Source organism: Solea senegalensis, linkage group LG13 (genome assembly GCF_019176455.1).
Source record: "Solea senegalensis isolate Sse05_10M linkage group LG13, IFAPA_SoseM_1, whole genome shotgun sequence".
Lineage (NCBI taxonomy): Eukaryota > Metazoa > Chordata > Actinopteri > Pleuronectiformes > Soleidae > Solea > Solea senegalensis.
In genome coordinates, this window is record NC_058033.1 from 18630396 (window position 1) to 18652453 (window position 22058).

Sequence of the window (22058 nt, forward strand, 5' to 3'; positions counted from 1 at the left end):
TCACTGAGCGTATAAAGCTGGCGTCTTGTCCTGCCCAGCGGGACTAAGTATCTTTTACATCTCACCTCTTCTGTCAGGTCCGGTCATGTGGTTATGAGTGTAACATGTGTGTTAGTTGTTCAGTAACGCACACTTGTCATTTCTAGGAAACGCTCTGGTAAATAATTACTTTGTGTAGAGAATGTAGAGAGTCAAAGTTGCAGCTTTGCTCCCGTCAGAGAAGCTTTCTTTGTTTGGATAGTCTTGCTGCCATTGCTACTACTGTACTGTAACGTTTTCGGTCTACTCTTGTGTTACTTCTTATTGTGATGTGTTTATAATCTTAGAGAAGCTTCCTGTTTGTTTTGTGTTTGTGTGTCTTGTCTGTACAACTCTCGCTCATAGACTCCAGTAACACTCTTATATTACTTCTTGCAAAAAATAAATATATATATATATTATTATATTAAAGTTTACTTAATGATGCAATCAGAAGGCAGAACAGCAGCGTGTGTGTGTGTGTTCTTGTATTCTTGACCAATTTATGACTGTATTCTGGCATAAACACTGACTTATTTCTGAGGAACTGGTTAAGTTTAGATGGTTATGGAACTGGTGGTTATGCTTAGGCATTTGCTGGTTATGGTTAAGGTTAGGTGTAATGCTTTGGGGTAGGCTGTCTAAATGAATACAAGTCAATGAGAGTCCTTAAAAGGATAGCTGCATGAACTTGTGTGTTTGTGTGTGTCTGTAGAAAGTTTACCCAGTCTGACTCAGAGACTGACTCAGCATCAATTAATCATTGCAGAGGAGCTTGAGGTTGCAGGGAGGGTCATGCGCGATAATAACATTATGGTGCCAATAAGCCGAGTTCTAGAGTTTATATCACTGAATACGCCTTAAATAAAAGTAAGATAAGGAAGGCATGACGATAGGGTCTAATAATATATGGCTTCACTCTGAAGTGGGGGTCCAGAATATCAGACTTTTAAAGCACACCCTTGTGACAAGTATGTGAGGATGTGCAGTTTTGGAGCGTTATGTTTAGGGCTGCAACGGTTATTCGATTAGTTGTTGTTTTTTTTTTAATACAAGCTTTCGGATTTTTCAGCTTCTTAAATGTGAATATTTGCTGGTTTCTTTCCTCCTTTTGACAGAAAGAATCATTAAATACTGAAAAGACATTGAGAACATCATGATTTCCAGGTTTGGTAAACAGTGGTCGGCATTTTTCAACATTTTCCTACATTTTATGGACAAAAGAATACTCGATTAATCGAGAAAATAATTGACAGGTTACTCAATTCTAAAAGTAATGGTTAGTTGCAGCCCTAGTTAGAAATGGCAAGTAAGAAAAAGGTGGTAGCTGCATCAGCACAAATGACATATTAACAGCTAAATTATTTAAGAGGGGAAAAGGCTTTTTGGACTGATATCGGTAAAATTCAAGGCTGTGATATTAAGTACAAAAATGTGGTACTGAGCCGCCGTCCCTATTTAAGGATACCTCTGTTTTATACTGACTCACTGTCCTCACTCTCGACAGCCTCTCCTGCGAACCTGAAGCCACCACTCCCGCAAGCCATTGGAACCTTTGGAGAGAGGAAGGGTCCTGTCGTCATGGCGCCCGTCAATGTGGACCCTGAGAGTAAGCCGGGCGAGTTCGTCCTGAAGAGCCTGTTCGCCAACTTCACCTTGCTCTCCGAACGCAAAATTCGCATCATCATGGCCGAACCGCTGGTGAGTGACTTTGTGTCACATAGCAGATTACAAAACACCAAAAACCCATGAATGGATGTGATGATTGTGACCTAAAGACTAATCTAGAAATGGATAAAATGATAAGTTAATTAAAGTGATATTTTATATCCAAATGTTCTGCAGAAACACTGCGCTGGTGGTTATTTGACACCGGACCTGAGGAATAGAACTGGAGATCGTGAGGAGGCAGATTTCCTGCAGCTTGACTTGACTGTTATATATAATATTTGAAAGCCCTGTGTCATATATTACCTAAACCTAAACAGTGAATGAATACACCTGCTCTTTTAGAGCTACCCAGCTCATTCACTTTTTTAACTTTTTGGCAGCCATTTCTGATGTGTTGGCTGATGACGCCTTTACAGATGATGCAACTCTAATTAAAAACATACACTTAACATTAGACTTTTAAATGTCACATACACAGAAATATGTGTCATGTGTTATAATTTAACCAGTCAGTGCTTAATTTTTACCTCACTTCACTGGCAAAGTGTGCCAGAAACTGGCTGACGGAAATAAGGGAGATCGATGGGCACTAAATGTCAAAGCAATGATTGCCTTTGTCAGATGATTTGTGTGTTTCATACCTCTTACGCCTGAAGTGTTTCCTGTTTCCAATAACCTACCTCTAATCTGTGAAGTTTAAACTGCAAAGGGAAGAAATATTGGCTGGGGCAGCTTTAACAAACTTTGACAGCACTTTGAAAAGTCTTTTGTTTGGATTTCTTTAACAGTTATCTCACAGGAAAGTTTTGAGCATTGTTTAGATGTTTTGTCTTGCTGCTGTCGTCTCTTCTGACAAGATTGTCTCCTCTTGTCTGACAGGAGAAGCCACTGAACAAGTCTCTACAAAGAGGAGAAGACCCACAGTTTGACCAGGTGTGAATATCTAACAGTTAAACAACATCAACAACACACATGTAGCCATAAATGTGAGGTTTCATATGCATGCGATGAACCCCTTGTCGTTCCTTTTCTCTCTCCACTCATGCTGACGCGCGCTTCCTCTTCCAGCTGATCAGCTCCATGAGCTCTCTGGCAGAGTACTGCCTTCCATCCATCCTGAGAACCCTCTTCGACTGGTACAAGAGGCAAAATGGCCTGGAGGACGAGTCCCACGAGTATCGACCCAGGGCCAACACCAAGTCAAAGAAGTGAGCAAACACATAAATCAAAAGATTACACTTGGAAAACTAATGTTTATAAACCTGGTGCCTGGTGACAAAGTTTGTATTCTATATTTTTTCAATATCTAATTTCCTAGGGAGAAGTATTCAGATTAGGTACAAACTCACAGATTTAGATTTGGATGATAAAAGGTCAAATGTTAGGCCTTTAAATTCCTTCAGTTACATTGGGATGATATGGTGCCTATAATGAATGTATTTGCATAGGATCAACACTCTTGCAGTGAATGACAATAATGTTTCCGTCTCTTTTCCTCAGTGATGAGCAACAGAAGGACTATTTATTGGAGAGGAGAGATTTGGCCATCGACTTCATGTTTTCTCTTGTGCTAATCGAGGTTTTAAAGCAGGTGAGACTCGTTCTTTTCTTTATGGTGAAACAACATCTGGAAATAATATAAATCTTAATTTTTGACTCATCCTGATGCTTTATTTCCCAATGTTGTTGATCAACCCATACATTTAACAACATATTCTGTAGATTGTAAGCCTCAAACATGAGCAGAACAGCACAGATAGTACATTTTATTCGGACACCATTGTCTTCATTAACTGAATTGATAAAGTGACAACTTTGTCCTTTTCCTATCCAGATCCCCCTCCATCCTCTTTTGGATGGACTCATTCAGGAAGTTATAAACCTGGCCTTCAAGCACTTCAAGTACAAGGAAGGGTAAGACAAAACTAGATTTCTACTGTGCTCTGTTGTCTGCACTTCACACATTATACACAGCTCTTATAAATGAAGGAAAGTTGTGTCGTTAACATACATTTCCTAAAATCGTGTTTATCTTTTACATTTATAGGTATCTGGGACCCAACACGGGCAACATGCACATCGTGGCCGACCTCTACGCTGAAGTATTAGGAGTTGTTGCTCAGTCCAGGTATGGGCTGCAAAAGAATGTTTGTACTGCATGTGTGTTTGGATGTGTGTACCATTAATGATACATGATACATTTAATCATAAGTGGTGGAGGTTTTTTGTTTATAATCTTGGTTTTGCTGAATATCCTGGAGCCTTTGAAGATGTATGTGATACAGCTGGCACTCACTGCTGGTAACCTGGTTGTGTCTATCTGCGTTTATGTTGATAATGGTGGCAACTGAAGATAATAACCCTCCAGATGATGGTTCTGGAGGATGTGATGAGAGTTTATTACTGTGATGGTGAAGTAGCTCATTCACCTAAACCACACACACACATACAAACTGGTTTGCACAGCTATTTCTCATAGCACACTGCATTGACTTCCCTTTAACGAAGCATTACACCTATCAACTATAACCTGTTAATGCCTAATCCTCACCTTAACCTAAACACTATTCAAATATGAGCCCGCAACTCCTCAGAAAGGATTTTCTCCCTCATTTGGACCAGGTTTTGGTCTCAATGAGGACTACTGGTCCTGACAAGGTCAGTGCTTATGCCAGAAAAGGTCCTAAATACACACACCGGTAAAAGCCGTCCATCATTTAATACAGTTAAAGACTGGCTCTTTAATTTTCCTCTTGATTAACCTCTATCTAATTGTGTTTTCAGTTATTAGAGACTCAGACAGACTTTATTGTCATTCAAATATACTCTGTATACTGAACGATATTTCCTTGCACATGGCTCAGCAGTACAGTAGCAACAGGAGGCAAAAAAAAAATATATATATATACAGTATATATGAAGAAAAGAACGTTTGAATATGCATAAAAATAAACAAGATATATGTTAAAAATAGGGTTACCACAGTTGTGGTAGCCAAAGTGACGGTGCTAAAGTGAGCATGTGCAAATAAACATAGACGCCCCAAAGAACAAGTGCACACATACACATTCTGTCCACATCACCCCCCCCTCCAGATGCCTTTCTAAATTTAGTGCTGCCAAGCACTGTTGGGAAAGTCTATCTGGACGGGTACATACACAAACACACACAAGTACACACACCCGTCTGTACATGTGCAAAACCAAAAAAAGCTGTGAATAAGAGTAATATTAGCAAAAGTTTATGACATTTTCTGTAGGAAAAACAGAGCAGCTGTTTACGTCTGCTCCCCCGTTGTCTCCACAGATTCCCTGCAGTGAGGAAGAAGTTCATCTCTGAGCTGAAGGAGCTGAAACAGAAGGAGCAGAGCCCGTACGTTATCCAGTCCACCATCAGCCTCATCATGGGACTCAAGTTCTTCCGCATCAAAATGTACCCGGTGGAAGATTTTGAAGCCTCCTTCCAGTTCATGCAGGTAGGCTATAAAGAAATATCTGCTCTAGAGATCTCTGGAAGTATTCACAGGACTAACCTCAACGTCTCATCATGGGGATTTGAACTGTTGACCTTGTGTTAGTAAATAATGTATCTTGTTTGTCTCACTGTCTCTGTCTCTCTCTCTGTCTGTCTGTAGGAGTGTGCACAGTATTTCCTGGAAGTGAAGGACAAAGACATTAAACACTCATTAGCTGGACTCTTTGTGGAGATACTTGTACCTGTAGCTGCTGTAAGTGTGTTTCATCTAACTGCCTTTTTCCTTCATGGATTTATTTTGAGTGAGAGTTGGATTTCACTCTTATTGTTTGGTCTTTTTACACAAAAACTCATGTAAATCTCAAGATCGTGACTCTATTGTGTCTTCACACATGGAAATGTGTATCAATTTATTTGTCTCCCCGCAGACTGTGAAGAACGAGGTGAACGTGCCGTGTCTGCGGAATTTCGTGGAGAGTCTGTACGACACCACGCTGGACCTGTCGTCAAGGAAGAAACACTCTCTAGTAAGCCTCTCTCAATATTCCGTTTGCTCACGCGCTTCATTTCCTCTCCATTACCAGCCGTTGTTGAGAGCCCTTCCTGGAACTCTCCAGCATGTGGGCTTTTATCTCTGCATGGGAAGGAGACAGGAGGGCCGTATGCAGAACATTGTGTAGTTTTTGAAGTGGCGCCAGATGGGCATTTTACACAGCATGGAAGCAAGCAAGGCAATCCGCAAATTAGATGCCGTGCATCTCCCTCATTAAAATAGTCATCTCACACAAACATGCATAAAAAGTTCTGTGGTTAATTGCAACGTGAAAAATTCGTCATCAACGTTTGCGCCGTGAGTGTTGAGGAAGGCAACTGTTTTTACGACGCTAGATTATCAAACTTGAACTTTAAATCCTTTTCACTGAACAAGGTATAGTCACACAGAGTTTTGAAAGAGGAGAGGTTGTTTGGTTTGACCATGTCACTGCTTCAGGACAAACTTTCCCAGCTGCTTGCATTTGGTTATTTTTATATCAGATCACCAACACACATTCTGATTGGTTTGATGTGTTCCAGTTGGAGGCAAAACTCCGACATCGGTCGCTGATGCTAAAACTCAAATTGACTGGATCGGGGCTCAAACAATATTCCGAATGTGCAAAACAAATTGCGTCTGGTGTGCAAAGGGCTTTAGGAGCCAAACAGTCAACAAAAAGGTTGGTTCTCTCTGTTAAGAAGGCTGTTTGTTGGTGAATAAATTCCCCATATAAAGGAGGAAAACACTAATATCAACAATGGATGGAGAGTTTGTAGTTTCTAGTCACGCTTTCTACAAGTTGATTTACTGGTTGAGAAGATGTAATGGTTTGTTTTGTCATTTGGCACAGTCGTGATTTCCAGTGCAAAGTTTCTTTTTGGTTTTCTCCAAAATGCTAAACTGTTGTTGGGATCATATTTCACAGCCTGCTCATGATCACATTTAATAACAAAGTGTGTCGTTAAGCCTGCTTCCTTCTCTAGATTCTCAAAATACCTGAAGCAGCCCATGTGTAGGCAGGAATCTGACACACCCCTCTGCATGCATAGCTGCTGCTTTTTCCACTTGGTTCAACATGCACACACACAAACAAACAAACAATCACCTGTCATGTTATAGCTGAGTGGGCACACATGACGGGAATGACAGATATGTGGAGTGCCCTGATGAGGACGAGGAATTATGTTCTTCTAGCACTTTAAAGAAATTCATGACGAGGGTGTACCTGGACTCGCTTGAAAGGTATTCATGCTAAAGAATGATCTGCACGCAGACGTCCATGCATTTTCCAGGCGATTTAGCAGACGAGACACCAAGTTCAAATGCCTGGCAGTGACCTTTAGTGCCCTTTGTGTGTTGAAAGGTTTTCCTGTGTTGCTCTCGTCTGTGAACTTGTAATGGTATTTTTCCACACCATTGTTGCCTTAGTTAAAACCTGCTTTAAATTCCTTTTTTTTTAATAACTGAACTGCACATCCAACTCTCACCTGATACAGCAGTTTTGTTAAAGTGACTTCCGGAGGGGAATACATAGATTACTGAAACACAATAGTTTTGTATAGAGCTGCATAATAAAACTTGTAAAGAGAAGTGTGTACATCCTACAGGAATATGAGTTTGATCCTTGTTAATTATCGTCTGGTGTGTCTAATGGAAATGTCTCCCCTCTGTTCCCTCGATGTCCACGCCAGGCTCTTTATCCTCTGGTGACCTGCCTGCTGTGTGTCAGTCAGAAGCAGTTCTTCCTCGGCCGCTGGCACATTTTCCTCAACAACTGCCTCTCGAACCTCAAGGTCAGACCCTCTCTCTCTGTCTCCATACCACCGTGAATAAAACAATTGTCAGATAGGGAGTGGTTTGTATGGATTACCAGGAGTGTGCAAATGCATATCTCAGTGGAAAAAAGTACATGTACAGTAAACAAGCGCCTGCACTATCATGACTCAGCATCTCTTTCTCGGCATCTCTCAGCATCAAGGAAAACGCTGCAGGTTTTCCATACACATTTGATTCTGTAAACGATACTTTACTCTCCCATTTCTTTCCAATGAATTGTTTTAGGTGAAGGTCTATGAAAAACTGTACACAATTAAACATTGTTTATTTTTTTCTCTCCATGTTCAAATGCAGAATAAAGATCCCAAGATGGCACGCGTGGCTCTAGAATCCCTCTACCGCTTACTGTGGGTTTACATGATCCGAATAAAGTGTGAGAGCAACACTGGAACACAGAGGTAACAGTTGTTTGATGCTTGCATTGAGTTTAACATCAATATCTAACATGTTATCTAATAACTGTATCAAATGACTCTGCTTTCGTCCCTCAGCCGCCTGACGTCCATCACCTCCACTCTGTTCCCTAAAGGGAGTCGAAGCGTTGTGCCCAGAGACATGCCGCTTAATATTTTTGTCAAGATCATCCAGTTTATTGCTCAGGTGGGTGTGTGTGTGTGTGTGTGTGTGTGTCTTTAGGCCAAAATAACAAGAAACCAAGTGAAAAACAAAATGTAGGGTTTCAGTCAATTGCATAAAAAGATTATCTAGAATGTAGGCCATCTTTTTTTTTTTTTTTGAATTTCACCAGAATCCATTATCATAATTGATTACATTTCATCTAATGGCTTCTTTAGAGGCTGAGGTTATGAAACTAACTGTGACGTTGTTAAAATGAGTGTATTATTAGCTCTTCATGGCTTTGTGGAAACGACTGTAACAGAACACCGTGTGTCATTTAGCAACAGAGCGAAAGCCCCAGCATGTGTTTTCATGACCGAATGAATTACTTACAATAATAACCTTACATCTTTTGTTTGTTCTTCCACTTCTTGCATTTTCTTGTATTATTTATTAGTTTTGTAGTTCACGTCCAACTTGCTGCCTCGGACACACCAGTATGTTTGTTTTCTGTTTAGGAGAGACTGGATTTTGCCATGAAAGAGATCATATTTGACCTGCTGAGTGTTGGGAAACCTGCCAAAGCCTTCAGTCTCAATCCAGAGGTAAAATAACACACAAGCACACCAATAAACCCTTCTGAATATTACACACTGGAACTTTAACAGACTGTCTGGCATGTAGTAAGGATGCTGTCCTTTGCGTTTGTTCCAGCGTATGAACATAGGTCTGCGGGCATTTCTGGTGATAGCAGATGCTCTGCAACAGAAGGATGGAGAGCCTCCAATGCCCAACACAGGGGCCACGCTGCCCTCTGGAAACTCCCTAAAGAAGAAGAAAACATATCTCAGCAAGACTCTCACTGAAGAGGAAGCCAAACTAATAGGTCAGTCTGTGTCTGCTGTAGACAGTCAAATCAGAGTAATTTGACTCTGGTCTCTAACTCCGTGTCCTGTCTGCTTCTGTTGCACATAGGCATGTCTTTGTACTACTCGCAGGTGCGAAAGGCTCTGGACAGCATCCTCCGACATTTGGACAAAGAGGTGGGACGTTGCATGATGCTCACCAGTGCCCAGATGCTCAACAAGGAACCAGAGGACATGATCACGTATGTATCTGCAGAGTTCACACCAATCAGTTATTGTTTACAGTGCGTAGTGCTGTTTAACTGTCTGAGCTTTTGTCTGGTGTATGATGATTGATGTCTTTCATAATATATCATTGTCAGGGGTGAAAGGAAGCCTAAAATCGACCTGTTTAGGACCTGTGTTGCTGCTATTCCTCGCATCCTTCCCGACGGCATGTCCAAACCTGAGCTCATTGACCTGCTGTCACGGTGAGTTCCCGACATGACTTCAGGTTAATGTCTTTGTCTAAGGTCTTTGTCTAAGGTCTTTTGTTAAATTGTGTTAAATAGGTTTAAATAGTGTCAGATACAACCACAATCACCTTAAGTTTCTATCTGCGTGTTTATTCGGCTTCGTCATTGTGTCTCCTTCTCTCCCGCAGGCTCACTGTGCACATGGACGATGAGCTCCGTCTCATTTCCCAGAACTCTCTGCAAAGTTTGTTACTGGATTTCTCAGACTGGAGGGAAGATGTCCTGTTTGGTTACACACATTTCCTTCTGCGTGAGGTATAACTGAACTTGACAGTAACCTGCAGCAACACTGACAGTACAACAGAAAATCTACAAGAGAAAAACTGCAGTACCAATTGAGAAGTTGAGCCTAGTTTTGACCAAGAGTCATTATGATACGGCTATATCATTTTATGGAGTGATTAGTGGTGATGAATCCTTTTTTTAATCACTTTTGAAATGTCAAAACAATTACAGTTGTATTTGTTCATTAATCATAACATGACAGCCAACGTGGATATAAAGCCTCACGTTTCTTTTTCAAGTGCTTGTTAATTACCCCATAAAACATTCCCGTTTCCATGGTTTATGATCCGTCTGCAAAGTTATCCTCTGTGGCACAGGAGACAAATTAGCAACCAGCAGGAAAATCATAATTGGAAGATTCATAAAGCATTAACCTCCCTGTAATGCTTGACACTGACGGCCCTTATTCACGTCTGTCCAAACTCTTTCAGGTCCAAGACACTCACCAGGGTCTGCAGGACGCATCTGTGAAGCTCTTGCTGCAGCTGCTCACACAGTGGAGGTTAGCGCTGCAGCTCCAGGGAAAGATGCGAGGTGGAGTTGAGGTTTGTAGGATTTAACTCGGCATCAGTCACAGTTCAACAAACTTTTCCCCTGGCGCACTGTCATAACATGACTTATGACATCTATTACAAATGATCTAGTGATGTGGACACTGATCTTCCTTCTCTGACTGCTCTCTCTTCCCTTGCCATTAGGCCAGCCCCAGACTGCCAGATCGAAGCCCTCATTGCTCAGTGCTTCACGCAGTTGAAGGCCTGGCTCTGCTGCTCCTCTGCTCATGTCAGATCAGCACAAGGAAGCTGGCAGTCGGCGTGTTAAGAGAGATACGTTGCCTGTTCACAGCTCTGGGACATGCCGAGGTACAGTACCTGTATTCAGACGAGTAAAACTGTTCAGTGACAGACAGCTGGTGGCAAATAAGTCGCCAATGTAAGAGAAGGGACACTGAAATAGCAGGGTGGCAGGCGAGGCATCTGATAGTAGGTGTGAATGGAAATGCACCACATGCTTCCTGTGAGTTTTCTCACACTGTATGATGCCGTTTTAAAAATAGCTGATTCTATAAATGTCTCTCCCTCCAGGATGATGACAAACCCATGATAGAGGTCATGGACCAGCTGAGTCCAGCTGTAATGGACAGCTTTGTTCACGTCGCTGTCTCGGACTCGGTAAGTGCATCTGAGTGCATCGGACGTAGTGAAGTTCGCCACATCGATTATTTATATCGAAGTCTCCCGCATCCGTTTTAATCTCTTCTCCCCTCCAGTCCACCCTGCCGCTCAGCCACCACGTTGACCTCCAGTGGCTGGTGGAGTGGACGGCTAGACTGGTGAGCAGCTCCTACGACGTGAAGAGTCCGAGCCACGTCTGGATCTTTGCCCAGTGCTTGAAGGACCCGTGGGTGCTCTGTCTGCACATCTTTTTGCGGCAGGAGCATCTACCAAAGCACTGCCCCACCGCTCTGGGATACGCCTGGCCCTACGCTTTCACACGTCTACAGCTGCTGCTGCCTCTGATTGACCCCAAGTACAAGAACACACATTAATGACCTTGTACCTTAGCATTAAACTGTCATCTGTGTCATATGTTAATAGTATTTTTTGTGATATGCTTATTAAAGATGTTATACCAAGCTATACCTCCCTTATTGACCTTTTCACCTTTTTTTTTTAGCAGTCCAGTGAATGCTAAGAAGACAAGCACAGCAGGCTCCAGCGACAGCTACATCTCGCTGTGGCGCAACTACTTGATCATGTGTCTCGGTGTGGCTAAGCCAAGCATCATGTCCCCGGGTCACCTCAGAGCTTCCACACCAGAGATCGCAGCCACCACACCTGACGGCAGCGTTACTTACGACAACAAGGTCGGTGTTCAGATAAAAAAATGAATGTGTTATACATAGTGACCATGTCAATACTTATGATTCTGTCTTTGTAATTCTTGCTCAGGTGATTGGTACTCCTTCAGTAGCCTGGCTGTTAAAGCAGCTTGTTCCGTTGATGCGAGCCGAGAGTCTGGAGATCACAGAGTCTCTGGTGCTGGGGTTCGGTTGCACGAATGCTCTGGTGTTCAGGTACTGCAGCAGCAACACGCACAGATACACAACTACAAAAAAACACACACACACACACACATTTGCAACTTGTATCTTGTACAATAAACATGGGTCAAGTCACAAATATGTCTGTAAACATGTCAAAATATAAGGGATAAATGGAGCGCTACTGTGTGATTAAACTGTATATACACAACAACAGATTTGATAGTCAAAGAACTCCTTCTGTGGAAAAGCCTTCACTATTTTGGCTAATATTAATACCATACATTAACTGCACTCGTTAAGGCCTTTTTTTAACTGTTCTCTTGGCTTTCAACTGTCAAATAATTTCTTTATTATGAAACTATGAAACTCAGACTTATTGACTGTTCCAGGATCATGAAGCATTTGTTTGCTGTTTTGACCCCGGTCAGTTCTTTGCGTGTGCGCCGTTGTTGCTTTGGCATTAAAAACACAACAGACTGACTGCAGGACTCATTTCAGATTTAGGTCACAAAAGAAAATGGACTGTGTGCCGGATTATAGTCTTTATATCCACCAAAAGAAAGTCACTATCCATTACCATCAATTTTGTGCTGCCTCGATCTATTAGTGTCTTCTGTGCATTCTCCTCATAACTGAGATGAGCGACATACCTCCGTGACATTCAGGCAACAAACTCCATTTCTGTTTTTCATGGGAATTATTCGACAAGACAGTGATGTATTGCATTTTTTTCACAGCACAGTGGTTCCATTATGGGAAGGAGATTTGTCATTTTGAAAGAGATAATCTATTTTTAATGTGAAACATTTTTTTCTCACATTTCTGTGTGAGAGGATTAGTGGTTTTACTGTAGGGCGTGTGGCATTTGGGTTGCAAGTCAAGTCTGTCACAAACACACTCTGTTACCTTGAGTAAGAGAATCGTTTGTGCACTGGGAAGGGAAAAAAAGTATTTTATCAGCTCAGAAGATTGATCTGTGCCCACTCTGATTCTGTGTGTCTACAGGGAGCTAGTTGAAGAACTCCATCCGCTGATGAAGGAAGCACTGGAACGGAGGCCTGAGGTAACACACACATAAACACACACAGAGTTTGGGAGAAAAACATTGAAAAAGTATTCATCTTTAACAGGAAACTGTGAGAATATTCCACACAATGTCAGCTCTCTTTTAAATTGTTATGGGTGTAGAAATCTTTCAACTTGAATGCAGTGTATGTTCATGGAGATTTCCCATAAGTGAAACTGGCTCATGCTAATGTAAAGTAATGCTACTTCTTACTGTAGAGTAAGGTGATCGTAAAACTTTCCTCTTCCAGAATAAGAAGCGCAGAGAAAGGAGGGATCTTCTCAGGCTGCAGCTGCTCAGGATCTTTGAACTGCTCGCTAATGCAGCAGTAATCAGTGACAGGTAGCACACTTTTTTCTTTTTTTTTTTTATTAAAACACAGTTTTTTGTTTTGTTTTTTCCTTATGCACTTTGTATTAAAGACCTATGCAGTTATACAAATATAAAATTTTTCTTCTTCTCCTTGTCTTTAGCACCAACGGAGCACTGGAGCGTGATTCCCTGGCACTGGGAGCCTTGTTCCTCGAGTATGTGGATCTAACGCGGATGCTCCTGGAGGCTGAGAGCGAAAAAGAGCTGGACGTGCTCAAAGACATTAGAGCCCATTTCAGCGGGATGGTGGCCAATCTCATCCAATGTGTTCCTGGTAAATTGATTGGTCTTTTAGTAGTTTACGTTTCTATAAATTGTCTGTATTCCATTTGACCTCCATGGCTCTCTCTTGCATTTGTGCAGTCCACCACAGGCGCTTCCTCTTCCCTCAACAGTCTCTGAGGCACCATCTCTTCATCCTCTTCAGCCAGTGGGCCGGACCCTTCAGTGTCATGTTCACCCCCCTCGACCGATACAGTGACCGCAACCATCAGATCACCCGCTATCAGTATTGCGCTCTCAAGGTGAGTGTTACCAAAACACACAGTTGTTTTTGTTTACTGAATCTGAACCTGTAATTGTTTTGTTTTTTGTGACTTAGGCGATGTCAGCGGTTTTGTGTTGCGGTCCAGTGTTTGACAATGTGGGTCTCTCGACTGACGGTTATCTCTACAAGTGGCTCGACAACATCTTGGCCTGCCACGACCTGCGGGTATGTCAACTCCGAGACCGACTGTACGACAGTACCTCAGGACCATACATAGAGTAGATACAGAGCTTACCACCGTTTACCTGGATACTGTTGCTCATTTTGTGCTCATACCAATCTTGGGAGTAGTCATTTAACATGGTGTTTGTCACAGGTGCACCATCTCGGGTGTGAGGTGGTGATTCTGCTGTTAGAACTGAACCCTGACCAAATCAATCTGTTCAACTGGGCCGTGGATCGCTGCTTCACGGGGTCTTACCAGCTGGCGTCTGGCTGCTTCAAAGCCATCGCCACTGTGTGTGGTAACAGGTAGGGAATCTGTCTGACCCTGAAGAAAAATTGTTTTCACCCTTTTATTTTCCATGTTGAGTTAGTTTTCATTGCAACACCTAACAGCCATTTCTATATTTTTTGACAGGAATTACCCATGCGACCTTGTGACCTTGCTCAATCTGGTTCTGTTCAAAGCCTCGGACACCAGCAGGGAAATATATGAGATATCCATGCAGCTGATGCAGGTACATGCACACACACACTCAACACAAAGATCCAATGTTAAATCCCACACGCAGGTCAAAAGGGGAGCACAAGCGCGAAGCCAAAAAAACCTGTCCGTCTACTTGTTTGCAGGTGCTGGAGTCTAAGCTGTGTGCGTACTCTAAGCGCATGGTGGAGCAGAAGCCTGGTAATATTTTATACGGAACACATGGCCCACTGCCTCCCCTTTACAGTGTAAACCTGTCGCAGCTCTCAATCCAGCTGGCCAGCATGTACCCGGAGCTCACTCTGCCTCTGTTCTCAGGTAAATACCTGATTTATCAGGTTATGTTTTTTCATGTATATCTGTTGGTTTGGATGTTTGTGAACAAGATTATGGGCTTCAGGAAAAATACATACAATTGGAAATAGTTGGAAATATGTTTTTATCGCTTTTTAAAGGTACACAAATAGCGTATTGTTAAATTTCAGGGGATTGTTGGTCCTTGGTATGGGTATGAACACCTTGAGTCAAATGTTTCATTGCGTTTCACCTGCTATTGAACACCTTTAACGACACTCAGCTTCCTTGACATTTCTTTGCTTCTTGCAGAGGTGAGTCAGCGTTTTTCCACCACCCACTCCAATGGCAGACAAATCATGCTGTCCTACTTGCTACCTTGGCTCAGTAACATTGAGCTGGTGGACAATGGGCTCCTACCGCCTGCCTCGAGCCCCTGCACCCCAGAGGAAGAGCCTCGGGGTCAGGCACGGGGCATGGGTCTGTCCCCGAGTCTGAGAGGAAATGGCTGGGGCTCCCTGCAGGCGACCTCGTTGGTGCTCAACAACCTCATGTTCATGACAGCTAAGGTGAGAAGTTTGTGTATGTTTTTTTTTTAGTCCCATTGATAACTCCTGCTTTTCACTTAACATTTTTTTTTCTTTCCATATCAGTATGGAGACGAGGTTCCTGGCCCAGAGATTGAGAACGCCTGGAACGCACTGGTGTCTAATGAGAGGTGGAGCAACAACCTACGGATCACGCTGCAGTTCCTCATCAGCCTGTGTGGAGTCAGCAGTGATACCACACTGTTGCCTTATGTAAGACATTTAAACTCTGAACTGTTGTTAAACCATCGCAAATGTCTAGAGATAATGAGAAGTAATCCATTGAATCTTGCATGTATTTGTCGCTGTCTAGATCAAGAAGGTGGTGATCTACTTGTGTCGCAACAACACCATCCAGACAATGGAGGAGCTCCTGTTTGAGCTCCAGCAGACCGACCCAGTTAATCCAGTGGTCTTGCACTGTGACAACCCTCCCTTCTACCGCTTTGCAGCCAGCAACAAAGCCTCCACATCGCAAACAGGTGATGGGAAAAGCACCCGCTCTCCAGTGCCTGTCTTTCATCTCAACTCTGACATTATCTTAGAACTTGACACATGATTGACAGTGCTTGTGTGTCTGTTGTGTGTAGGCACCACCTCCAGCAGTAACACAGTAGTGGCTGGTCAGGACAACCTGCCAGACACAGACGAGAACAAGCTGGTCCGAGAGGAAGAGCGGTCAGTATTAATGCATTTTATTTACAACTTCTTATGCCCGGAATTTAGCAAAGTATGGACCTCTGAAAGTGCTCTTGCATTGATACCGTTCTGTATTTCAAATTGCATAAACATCAGACTTTCTTTACTTTCTCTTTACAGAAGGGCCAGGGCTCACAACAGAGTAGAGTCTCGCTACAGCAACAGCTCTGGAGGCTCCTACGAAGATGAAAAGAGTAAGTTATCATGCAAATGAATGTATCTACACATTCTGCAATGGTGCCCAAGGGTACTCGCGGCTCGCTGTTGTTTATAGAGAGCTCTAGGGATATGGATTCCTCCTGTCAGTTATCATTCACACTCATTTAACCTTTTTGTATAGAATGTATAGAATGACAACAGACAACTGACACGGATTGCACTGCTGTCTGAACTAGTTAAGCTTGTGTTTTACATTTAAATCTTTGTAGTTGTTTGTTTGTCTGGACTCAAACCCAGAACCTATCTCCCAGATACTACACAGACACAACCCCGGCATTGGTATTTGGTCTATCTTCGGCAAGCATTTGTTTTGAGAGGCTTCCAGACATGAGTCTGCTGTCGTAATTCTTATTTGACTGAGCGCAGCCGTAACAGGCCAAGTTTTTACAAATTTCTCTGGAGCTTTAGTGCACTCACATTCTCCGTTTTGAATCAGTCTTTTAAAGTTGTATTTACTCTCATTTCTCATTTCAAAAGCAATACAATTCTTTAACTCTTGCATACATGTCTGTATTTTCCTTTTTTTTTTAAAAAAAAAAAACAACATTTCAGACACTTGCCAAATGTGGAACACGAGGCTCTCACCACAAGCTGGCAAACTTAGCTTAGTATAAATACTGGAAACAGGAGGAAACAACTCTCCTGCTTCTCACTAAGGGTATAAACCCATTCACCCTCTGGCTGCTCTCTCTAAAGAAGCGAAACCTTTTCTTCATCGAAGAGGATTAAAACTTACAAAGTAACATTTTGCTGTAATGTGGGTGAGATTATTTGTCCAACCAGCATGAGTTTGTCCAACAACTCTCTCTACCCCATAATCACCGTTGCTTACTGCAAATTACTGATGTTATGCTTTGGTTTTTGTCTCAAGTAAACCAACTGTATATAAACTGTTAATTACTATACTGTAAATGCATGATTGGTGTGAACGGGTGAATGGCAATACTGTTATGTAAAGCATCACCAAGACTAGATTAGTGTTAGATAAATACAGGCCATGTACCATTTAGATAAGTTAGACATGTGTTAACACTCTCTGTGTCTCCATATTTAATAAATATTGTTAAAAGGAGTCCAATAAATTGTCTGTTTTTGTAGCTGACCCACTCCCACCATATGCCGGATGGCTGCTGAGTGTTCTGGAGACCAACCACCCCCAGCCGTTGCCCATGCCCGTGAACGGAGGATGCTGGGCTCCTCTGGTCGACTACCTCCCAGAAACCATCACACCCAGAGGTCCACTGCATAGGTACGCACAAACAGACAGACAGACATCACATGGACTCACACCGCACCCAACAGACAGCGTTAACAAGGGCGTTATTATCAGCAGTAGCTCGGCAGAGTCAGCGGAGCGAGGTCATTTCTCAGACGGGCTTGTCACATCTGCTCACAGATGGTCTGATAAACTCCAGCACAGAATGACACTTAGTCCTTAGCGTGTTCTGTTTCTCCCAGGGAGAGAATACACATTAGACTTGAAATGACTTACTTGAAATTTCACAGAAATGACTTTCAGGTTGGTTGTTACACAAGTTCAATTGAGCTTTATTTTCAAGCAAATTAGCTTTCTGTATCTGGAGTTTGTCATGTCGATCACCACTGATTTATCTCTGTCTTATAGAGGTAAAAACCTCTAATAGTAAAATATTGTCACTGCTCTTGGACTCATGGAAGAAGAAAATACTGTTGATATAATTGCATGTCTGCATGTGTTGTTCCTCAGGTGTAACATCGCTGTGATATTTATGACTGAAATGGTGGTGGACCACAGCGTAAGAGAGGACTGGGCTTTACATCTGCCCCTGCTACTACATGCCCTCTTCTTGGGTACGTATGTGTACATACAGGAACGTCAAGTGTAGTCTTTGTTTGTTTAGTTTTGGAAAAAAGGAAAAAAGAAACTTGTGCATGACCCCCTAAATGTCATAATGTCATAATACATACCTGGGTGCATCTAAACTTCATCCTTCCATGTTCCTTTATACAAGTTGTTTACAAGAATAACCTTAAAGGTTGTAGATGTTGTCCGTGACGTTGTAATTAGCTCATGGCGTGACAGAGGTTTTTATCTCCATCCCACATAGATATGGTATTTCAGGACAGACCGCTCTCCTGTGTCATCGCAGACAGTAACACATTCTCCAGGTCCTGCATTTCTTGCCAAGACCTTATCTTACATGTTGATGCATACCTGCCCCGTCAGAGATGTATTATGTGCTGCATGTTCAGCATACTCGCCCTCAAGTTCCGGGTTGTTAATCATTCAATCTTTGTTCATGTGCGCATGAAGTTGTCCAAGAATCCATGCTGTATTGTTCCATGAACGTCTTACAAGCAGTGAATTAGGAGGAATGTATTATTTATAGTTTTGTGCAAACGTTTTACATGGAAAAGGGAGACAGCAGCTCATTAGTAAGGAGTTGTTGTAGCAACCATTGATGCACAACAAGGCATTGTGGCCTTTTAAGAAAGTACACGCCAGCATTTCTGGGCACAACAACTGTATTTAGCATTAATGCTGGAAAGGAAATCATTTCAAACTTTGATTTCAAGAGAGATGAGCACATAAACCCCTGCTAGATTAGTTTTGTTTCCGCTTTCCTAATCTCACTGGGTGTGTGTTTTATTTGTCAGGTCTGGACCACTACAGACCAGAGGTTTATGAACACAGCAAACGCCTCCTTCTCCACCTCCTCATAGCCCTTTCCTGTAACAACAATTTCCAGGTCAGTGTGGCATACATGTAATTATTAAACACAACAATTAAGTCTGAGTCATCAAGGCACTTGAAAGTCAAGTCAAAATTGCATATTTTCAGGTTATAGCGTCCGTTCTGATGCTGACGAGAGAGATTAGTGACAACAAGACGCTCACCATTAAATCCAGCTACCACACAGAGTACCAGCAGTCACGTGAGTTGTCTACATGTCTTCCTGTCCGTCCATCCATCTGCCATTTTGCAAATATTGCAAACATTCCCACTTATATGAATCAGACTGTGAAGTAGCACCTCTGGATATTTAGAGATAATGTCATCTCCTATAGGTTCTTTTCTCTTGAATAGAGACATTTACCGGTATATGGAAATTGCTGATATAACCTTTTGTCACAACCTTGAGTGTCTATGAATGCATAATTGAACATTCTGATACGGTTGTTTTACATAACTGAGCTACTGTAACATATTCATGACCTTGCTGTGACCTGTTGTTACAAACAAGTGGTTAGTGAAGTATTTATGTGATATTCAGGGTTTCTGGATAATATTGGATTTACCATTACTGAGCATTGTATTACCTCATCCATATTCATGTTCACAAAAAGCTGCTCATACAGTAGTGTACGGCGTGATAAATCCAGCGGTAACAATTAGCAACAGTAGACATTACCATCCCATTATGTTTCCTTAGATGCGCCTGACTTTCTCCGAGAGTGGCAGACGTCTCCGGTGGTCGACTCCGGGCTGAGCTCCACCTCCAACTCGTCCTCTGCCAGTCTGGGTGGCTGCAGCACTGCAGGCAGTGTTGGCAACTTGCCCCTGGTGACACCGGATGACCTGGAGGATCTTGAAGATGCGCCCAATGAGACGGACGAGAAGACAAACAAACTCATCGAGTTCCTTTCAACAAGGTACGCACACCAGACACGCTGTTGTCTACGAAGTCTACGAGGCACTGCTTTTTTTTTTTTGCTGTGCAGATGTTGGAGCAGGTGTATGCGTTTGTTTGTTTGTATGTGGAAAGCTCACTGTAGTGCGCACTGTGTGCACTGTGCACATGCTTCAGTGCTTGTGTAACATCTATGTGGTGGTACTGGTGGTGGGTATACAGTGCCTGGAGTACTGTGTTGTCGTTGCTCAGAGCTTTTGGGCCACTGTGGGCGCACGAGGACATCACACCAAAGAACCCGAACTCCAAGAGTGCCGAGCAGCTCTCCAACTTCTTACGCCACGTCATCTCCGTCTTCAGAGAGTCCAAGTCTGGTGAGAAAACATTCTAATTCTCATTCTCATCTCGTCTTTGGATTCATGTTACGGAAAACCTGTATTCCATTTTCCAATTTCACAAAATTTCATGTCTCTCGTATCCAACTGCTTACGCAGACTTCCACCTGGAGCAGGAGCTGAGTGACGTGGCTTTACAGACAGCCCTGTGCAGCTCCTCACGCCACTACGCTGGCCGCTCCTTCCAGATCTTCAGAGCCCTCAAACAGCCCATCAACAACCACGCTGTCTCTGATCTGGTCTCACGACTGGTTGAGGTGGTCGGGGAACATGGCGATGAGGTGCAGGTAAGAAATACATTGTAGTATACAGTGTAATGAAGATTCCAGCAGTCTTGGTCTGTGTCCTCATGTGTCAACTACACATGTTTCAGGGCTATGTGATGGAGGTGCTCCTGACACTGGAATCAGTGGTGGTGAATTTATCAGAATGTCTGAAAAACAGTGACCTCATGGCAGCTCTGACCAGGTAGGCCTCTGCGCTTTCAAAAAAATCTAGAAATACATTTAAAAAAAATTGATGGTGCTTAGGTGGTTATTATTGTCTTATTTATTGTCTTATTGTCCAATTTACTGTCCTGTTGTCTTATTTACTGTCCTATTTATTGTCCTGTTGTCTTATTTGCTGTCTTATTTATTGTCTTAGTGTCTTATTTATTGTATTATTGTCCTATTTACTGTCTTATTTATTGTCCTATTTACTGTCTTATTTATTGTCTTATTTACTGTCCTATTAATTGTCTTATTTATTGTCTTAGTGTCTTATTTATTGTATTATTGTCCTATTTACTGGCTTATTTATTGTCTTACTGTCTTATTTACTGTTTCATTTGTTGTCTTATTTATTGTTCTATTTACTGTCTTATTTACTGTTTGTTATTGTCTTATTTATTGTCTTATTTATTGTCTTAGTGTCTTACTGTTTCATTTGTTGTCTTATTTACTGTCTTATTTATTGTCTTAGTGTCTTATTTATTGTATTATTGTCCTATTTACTGTCTTATTTATTGTCTTAGTGTCTTATTTACTGGTTCGTTGTTGTCTTATTGTCTTATTTATTGTCTTATTTATTGTCTTAGTGTCTTATTTATTGTATTATTGTCCTATTTACTGTCTTATTTATTGTCTTATTGTCTTATTTACTGTTTCATTTGTTGTCTTATTTGCTGTCTTATTTATTGTCCTATTTACTGTCCTATTTATTGTTCTGTTTACTTTTTCATTTACTGTCTTATTTATTGTCTTAGTGTCTTATTTATTGTCATTACATTTATTTTTGCTGTTTTTTTTTTATTGACAGGACTTCCTCACCAGACTTTGTGACAAGTGACAAACTGATGAACAGAAAGAGCACAGGTCAGCTGAACTTCCCTGGCCCGGGATTTGTCGGGCTGTCATCACAACGCCATCAACGCTCCTACTCGGTCCCTAAGAAGTTTGGCGAGTGCGCCAGCCAGATGAGCGATCCTCCACGCAGTGCAACTCTGGACAGAATACAGGCAAGGATGGACTATTCTTGGTTACTTAATCCTCAAGGAGCCTTGTTGATTTCACTGGGCTGCTTCCTGATTTGATTTTCAATTAACAGGCCTGTAACAGTCACGGCCTCAGTCGATCGGGGAGAATAGGTGGCTCCTGCACGTCGTCCACCAATCGCATTGATCCCAGCGTTCTGTCGGATCCTGCCCATGTTTCCCACCCGTCATCGATCCTTGCCACAGTCTTTTGGGTGGCAGTGTCACTCATGGAGTCCGACTTTGAGTTTGAATATCAGATGTCACTTCGTCTGGTTCACAAGCTGCTTTCAAAGGTAGAACA

The 22058-nt window shown here is 42.2% G+C and overlaps 1 protein-coding gene across 11 annotated transcripts in view; it reads left to right on the forward strand.

Moving 5' to 3' along the window:
* The window catches only part of fryb (furry homolog b (Drosophila)), a 52381-nt gene that overhangs the window by 19064 nt on the left and 11259 nt on the right, over positions 1 to 22058 (forward strand). For 6 of the 11 annotated variants that reach the window (XM_044042900.1, XM_044042892.1, XM_044042895.1 and 3 more), the window contains exons 2-47: positions 1526 to 1719; positions 2569 to 2622; positions 2758 to 2897; positions 3190 to 3280; positions 3524 to 3603; positions 3737 to 3817; positions 4996 to 5164; positions 5324 to 5416; positions 5592 to 5690; positions 7390 to 7491; positions 7829 to 7932; positions 8026 to 8134; positions 8611 to 8697; positions 8807 to 8978; positions 9068 to 9200; positions 9321 to 9428; positions 9602 to 9728; positions 10190 to 10303; positions 10457 to 10621; positions 10844 to 10930; positions 11029 to 11288; positions 11436 to 11625; positions 11711 to 11835; positions 12811 to 12868; positions 13122 to 13213; positions 13345 to 13517; positions 13607 to 13767; positions 13845 to 13955; positions 14107 to 14261; positions 14371 to 14470; positions 14583 to 14754; positions 15043 to 15299; positions 15384 to 15530; positions 15631 to 15799; positions 15908 to 15995; positions 16137 to 16210; positions 17334 to 17484; positions 17962 to 18065; positions 18873 to 18964; positions 19057 to 19150; positions 19649 to 19868; positions 20069 to 20220; positions 20341 to 20528; positions 20615 to 20709; positions 21541 to 21739; positions 21829 to 22050. In XM_044042900.1, the coding sequence (XP_043898835.1) occupies positions 1600 to 1719; positions 2569 to 2622; positions 2758 to 2897; positions 3190 to 3280; positions 3524 to 3603; positions 3737 to 3817; positions 4996 to 5164; positions 5324 to 5416; positions 5592 to 5690; positions 7390 to 7491; positions 7829 to 7932; positions 8026 to 8134; positions 8611 to 8697; positions 8807 to 8978; positions 9068 to 9200; positions 9321 to 9428; positions 9602 to 9728; positions 10190 to 10303; positions 10457 to 10621; positions 10844 to 10930; positions 11029 to 11288; positions 11436 to 11625; positions 11711 to 11835; positions 12811 to 12868; positions 13122 to 13213; positions 13345 to 13517; positions 13607 to 13767; positions 13845 to 13955; positions 14107 to 14261; positions 14371 to 14470; positions 14583 to 14754; positions 15043 to 15299; positions 15384 to 15530; positions 15631 to 15799; positions 15908 to 15995; positions 16137 to 16210; positions 17334 to 17484; positions 17962 to 18065; positions 18873 to 18964; positions 19057 to 19150; positions 19649 to 19868; positions 20069 to 20220; positions 20341 to 20528; positions 20615 to 20709; positions 21541 to 21739; positions 21829 to 22050 (6084 nt within the window). In that variant the 5' untranslated portion in view covers positions 1526 to 1599. The remainder of the gene's footprint in view (positions 1 to 1525; positions 1720 to 2568; positions 2623 to 2757; positions 2898 to 3189; positions 3281 to 3523; positions 3604 to 3736; positions 3818 to 4995; positions 5165 to 5323; positions 5417 to 5591; positions 5691 to 7389; positions 7492 to 7828; positions 7933 to 8025; positions 8135 to 8610; positions 8698 to 8806; positions 8979 to 9067; positions 9201 to 9320; positions 9429 to 9601; positions 9729 to 10189; positions 10304 to 10456; positions 10622 to 10843; positions 10931 to 11028; positions 11289 to 11435; positions 11626 to 11710; positions 11836 to 12810; positions 12869 to 13121; positions 13214 to 13344; positions 13518 to 13606; positions 13768 to 13844; positions 13956 to 14106; positions 14262 to 14370; positions 14471 to 14582; positions 14755 to 15042; positions 15300 to 15383; positions 15531 to 15630; positions 15800 to 15907; positions 15996 to 16136; positions 16211 to 17333; positions 17485 to 17961; positions 18066 to 18872; positions 18965 to 19056; positions 19151 to 19648; positions 19869 to 20068; positions 20221 to 20340; positions 20529 to 20614; positions 20710 to 21540; positions 21740 to 21828; positions 22051 to 22058) is intronic. The other 5 variants (XM_044042896.1, XM_044042902.1, XM_044042897.1 and 2 more) reach the window with 2 other exon arrangements.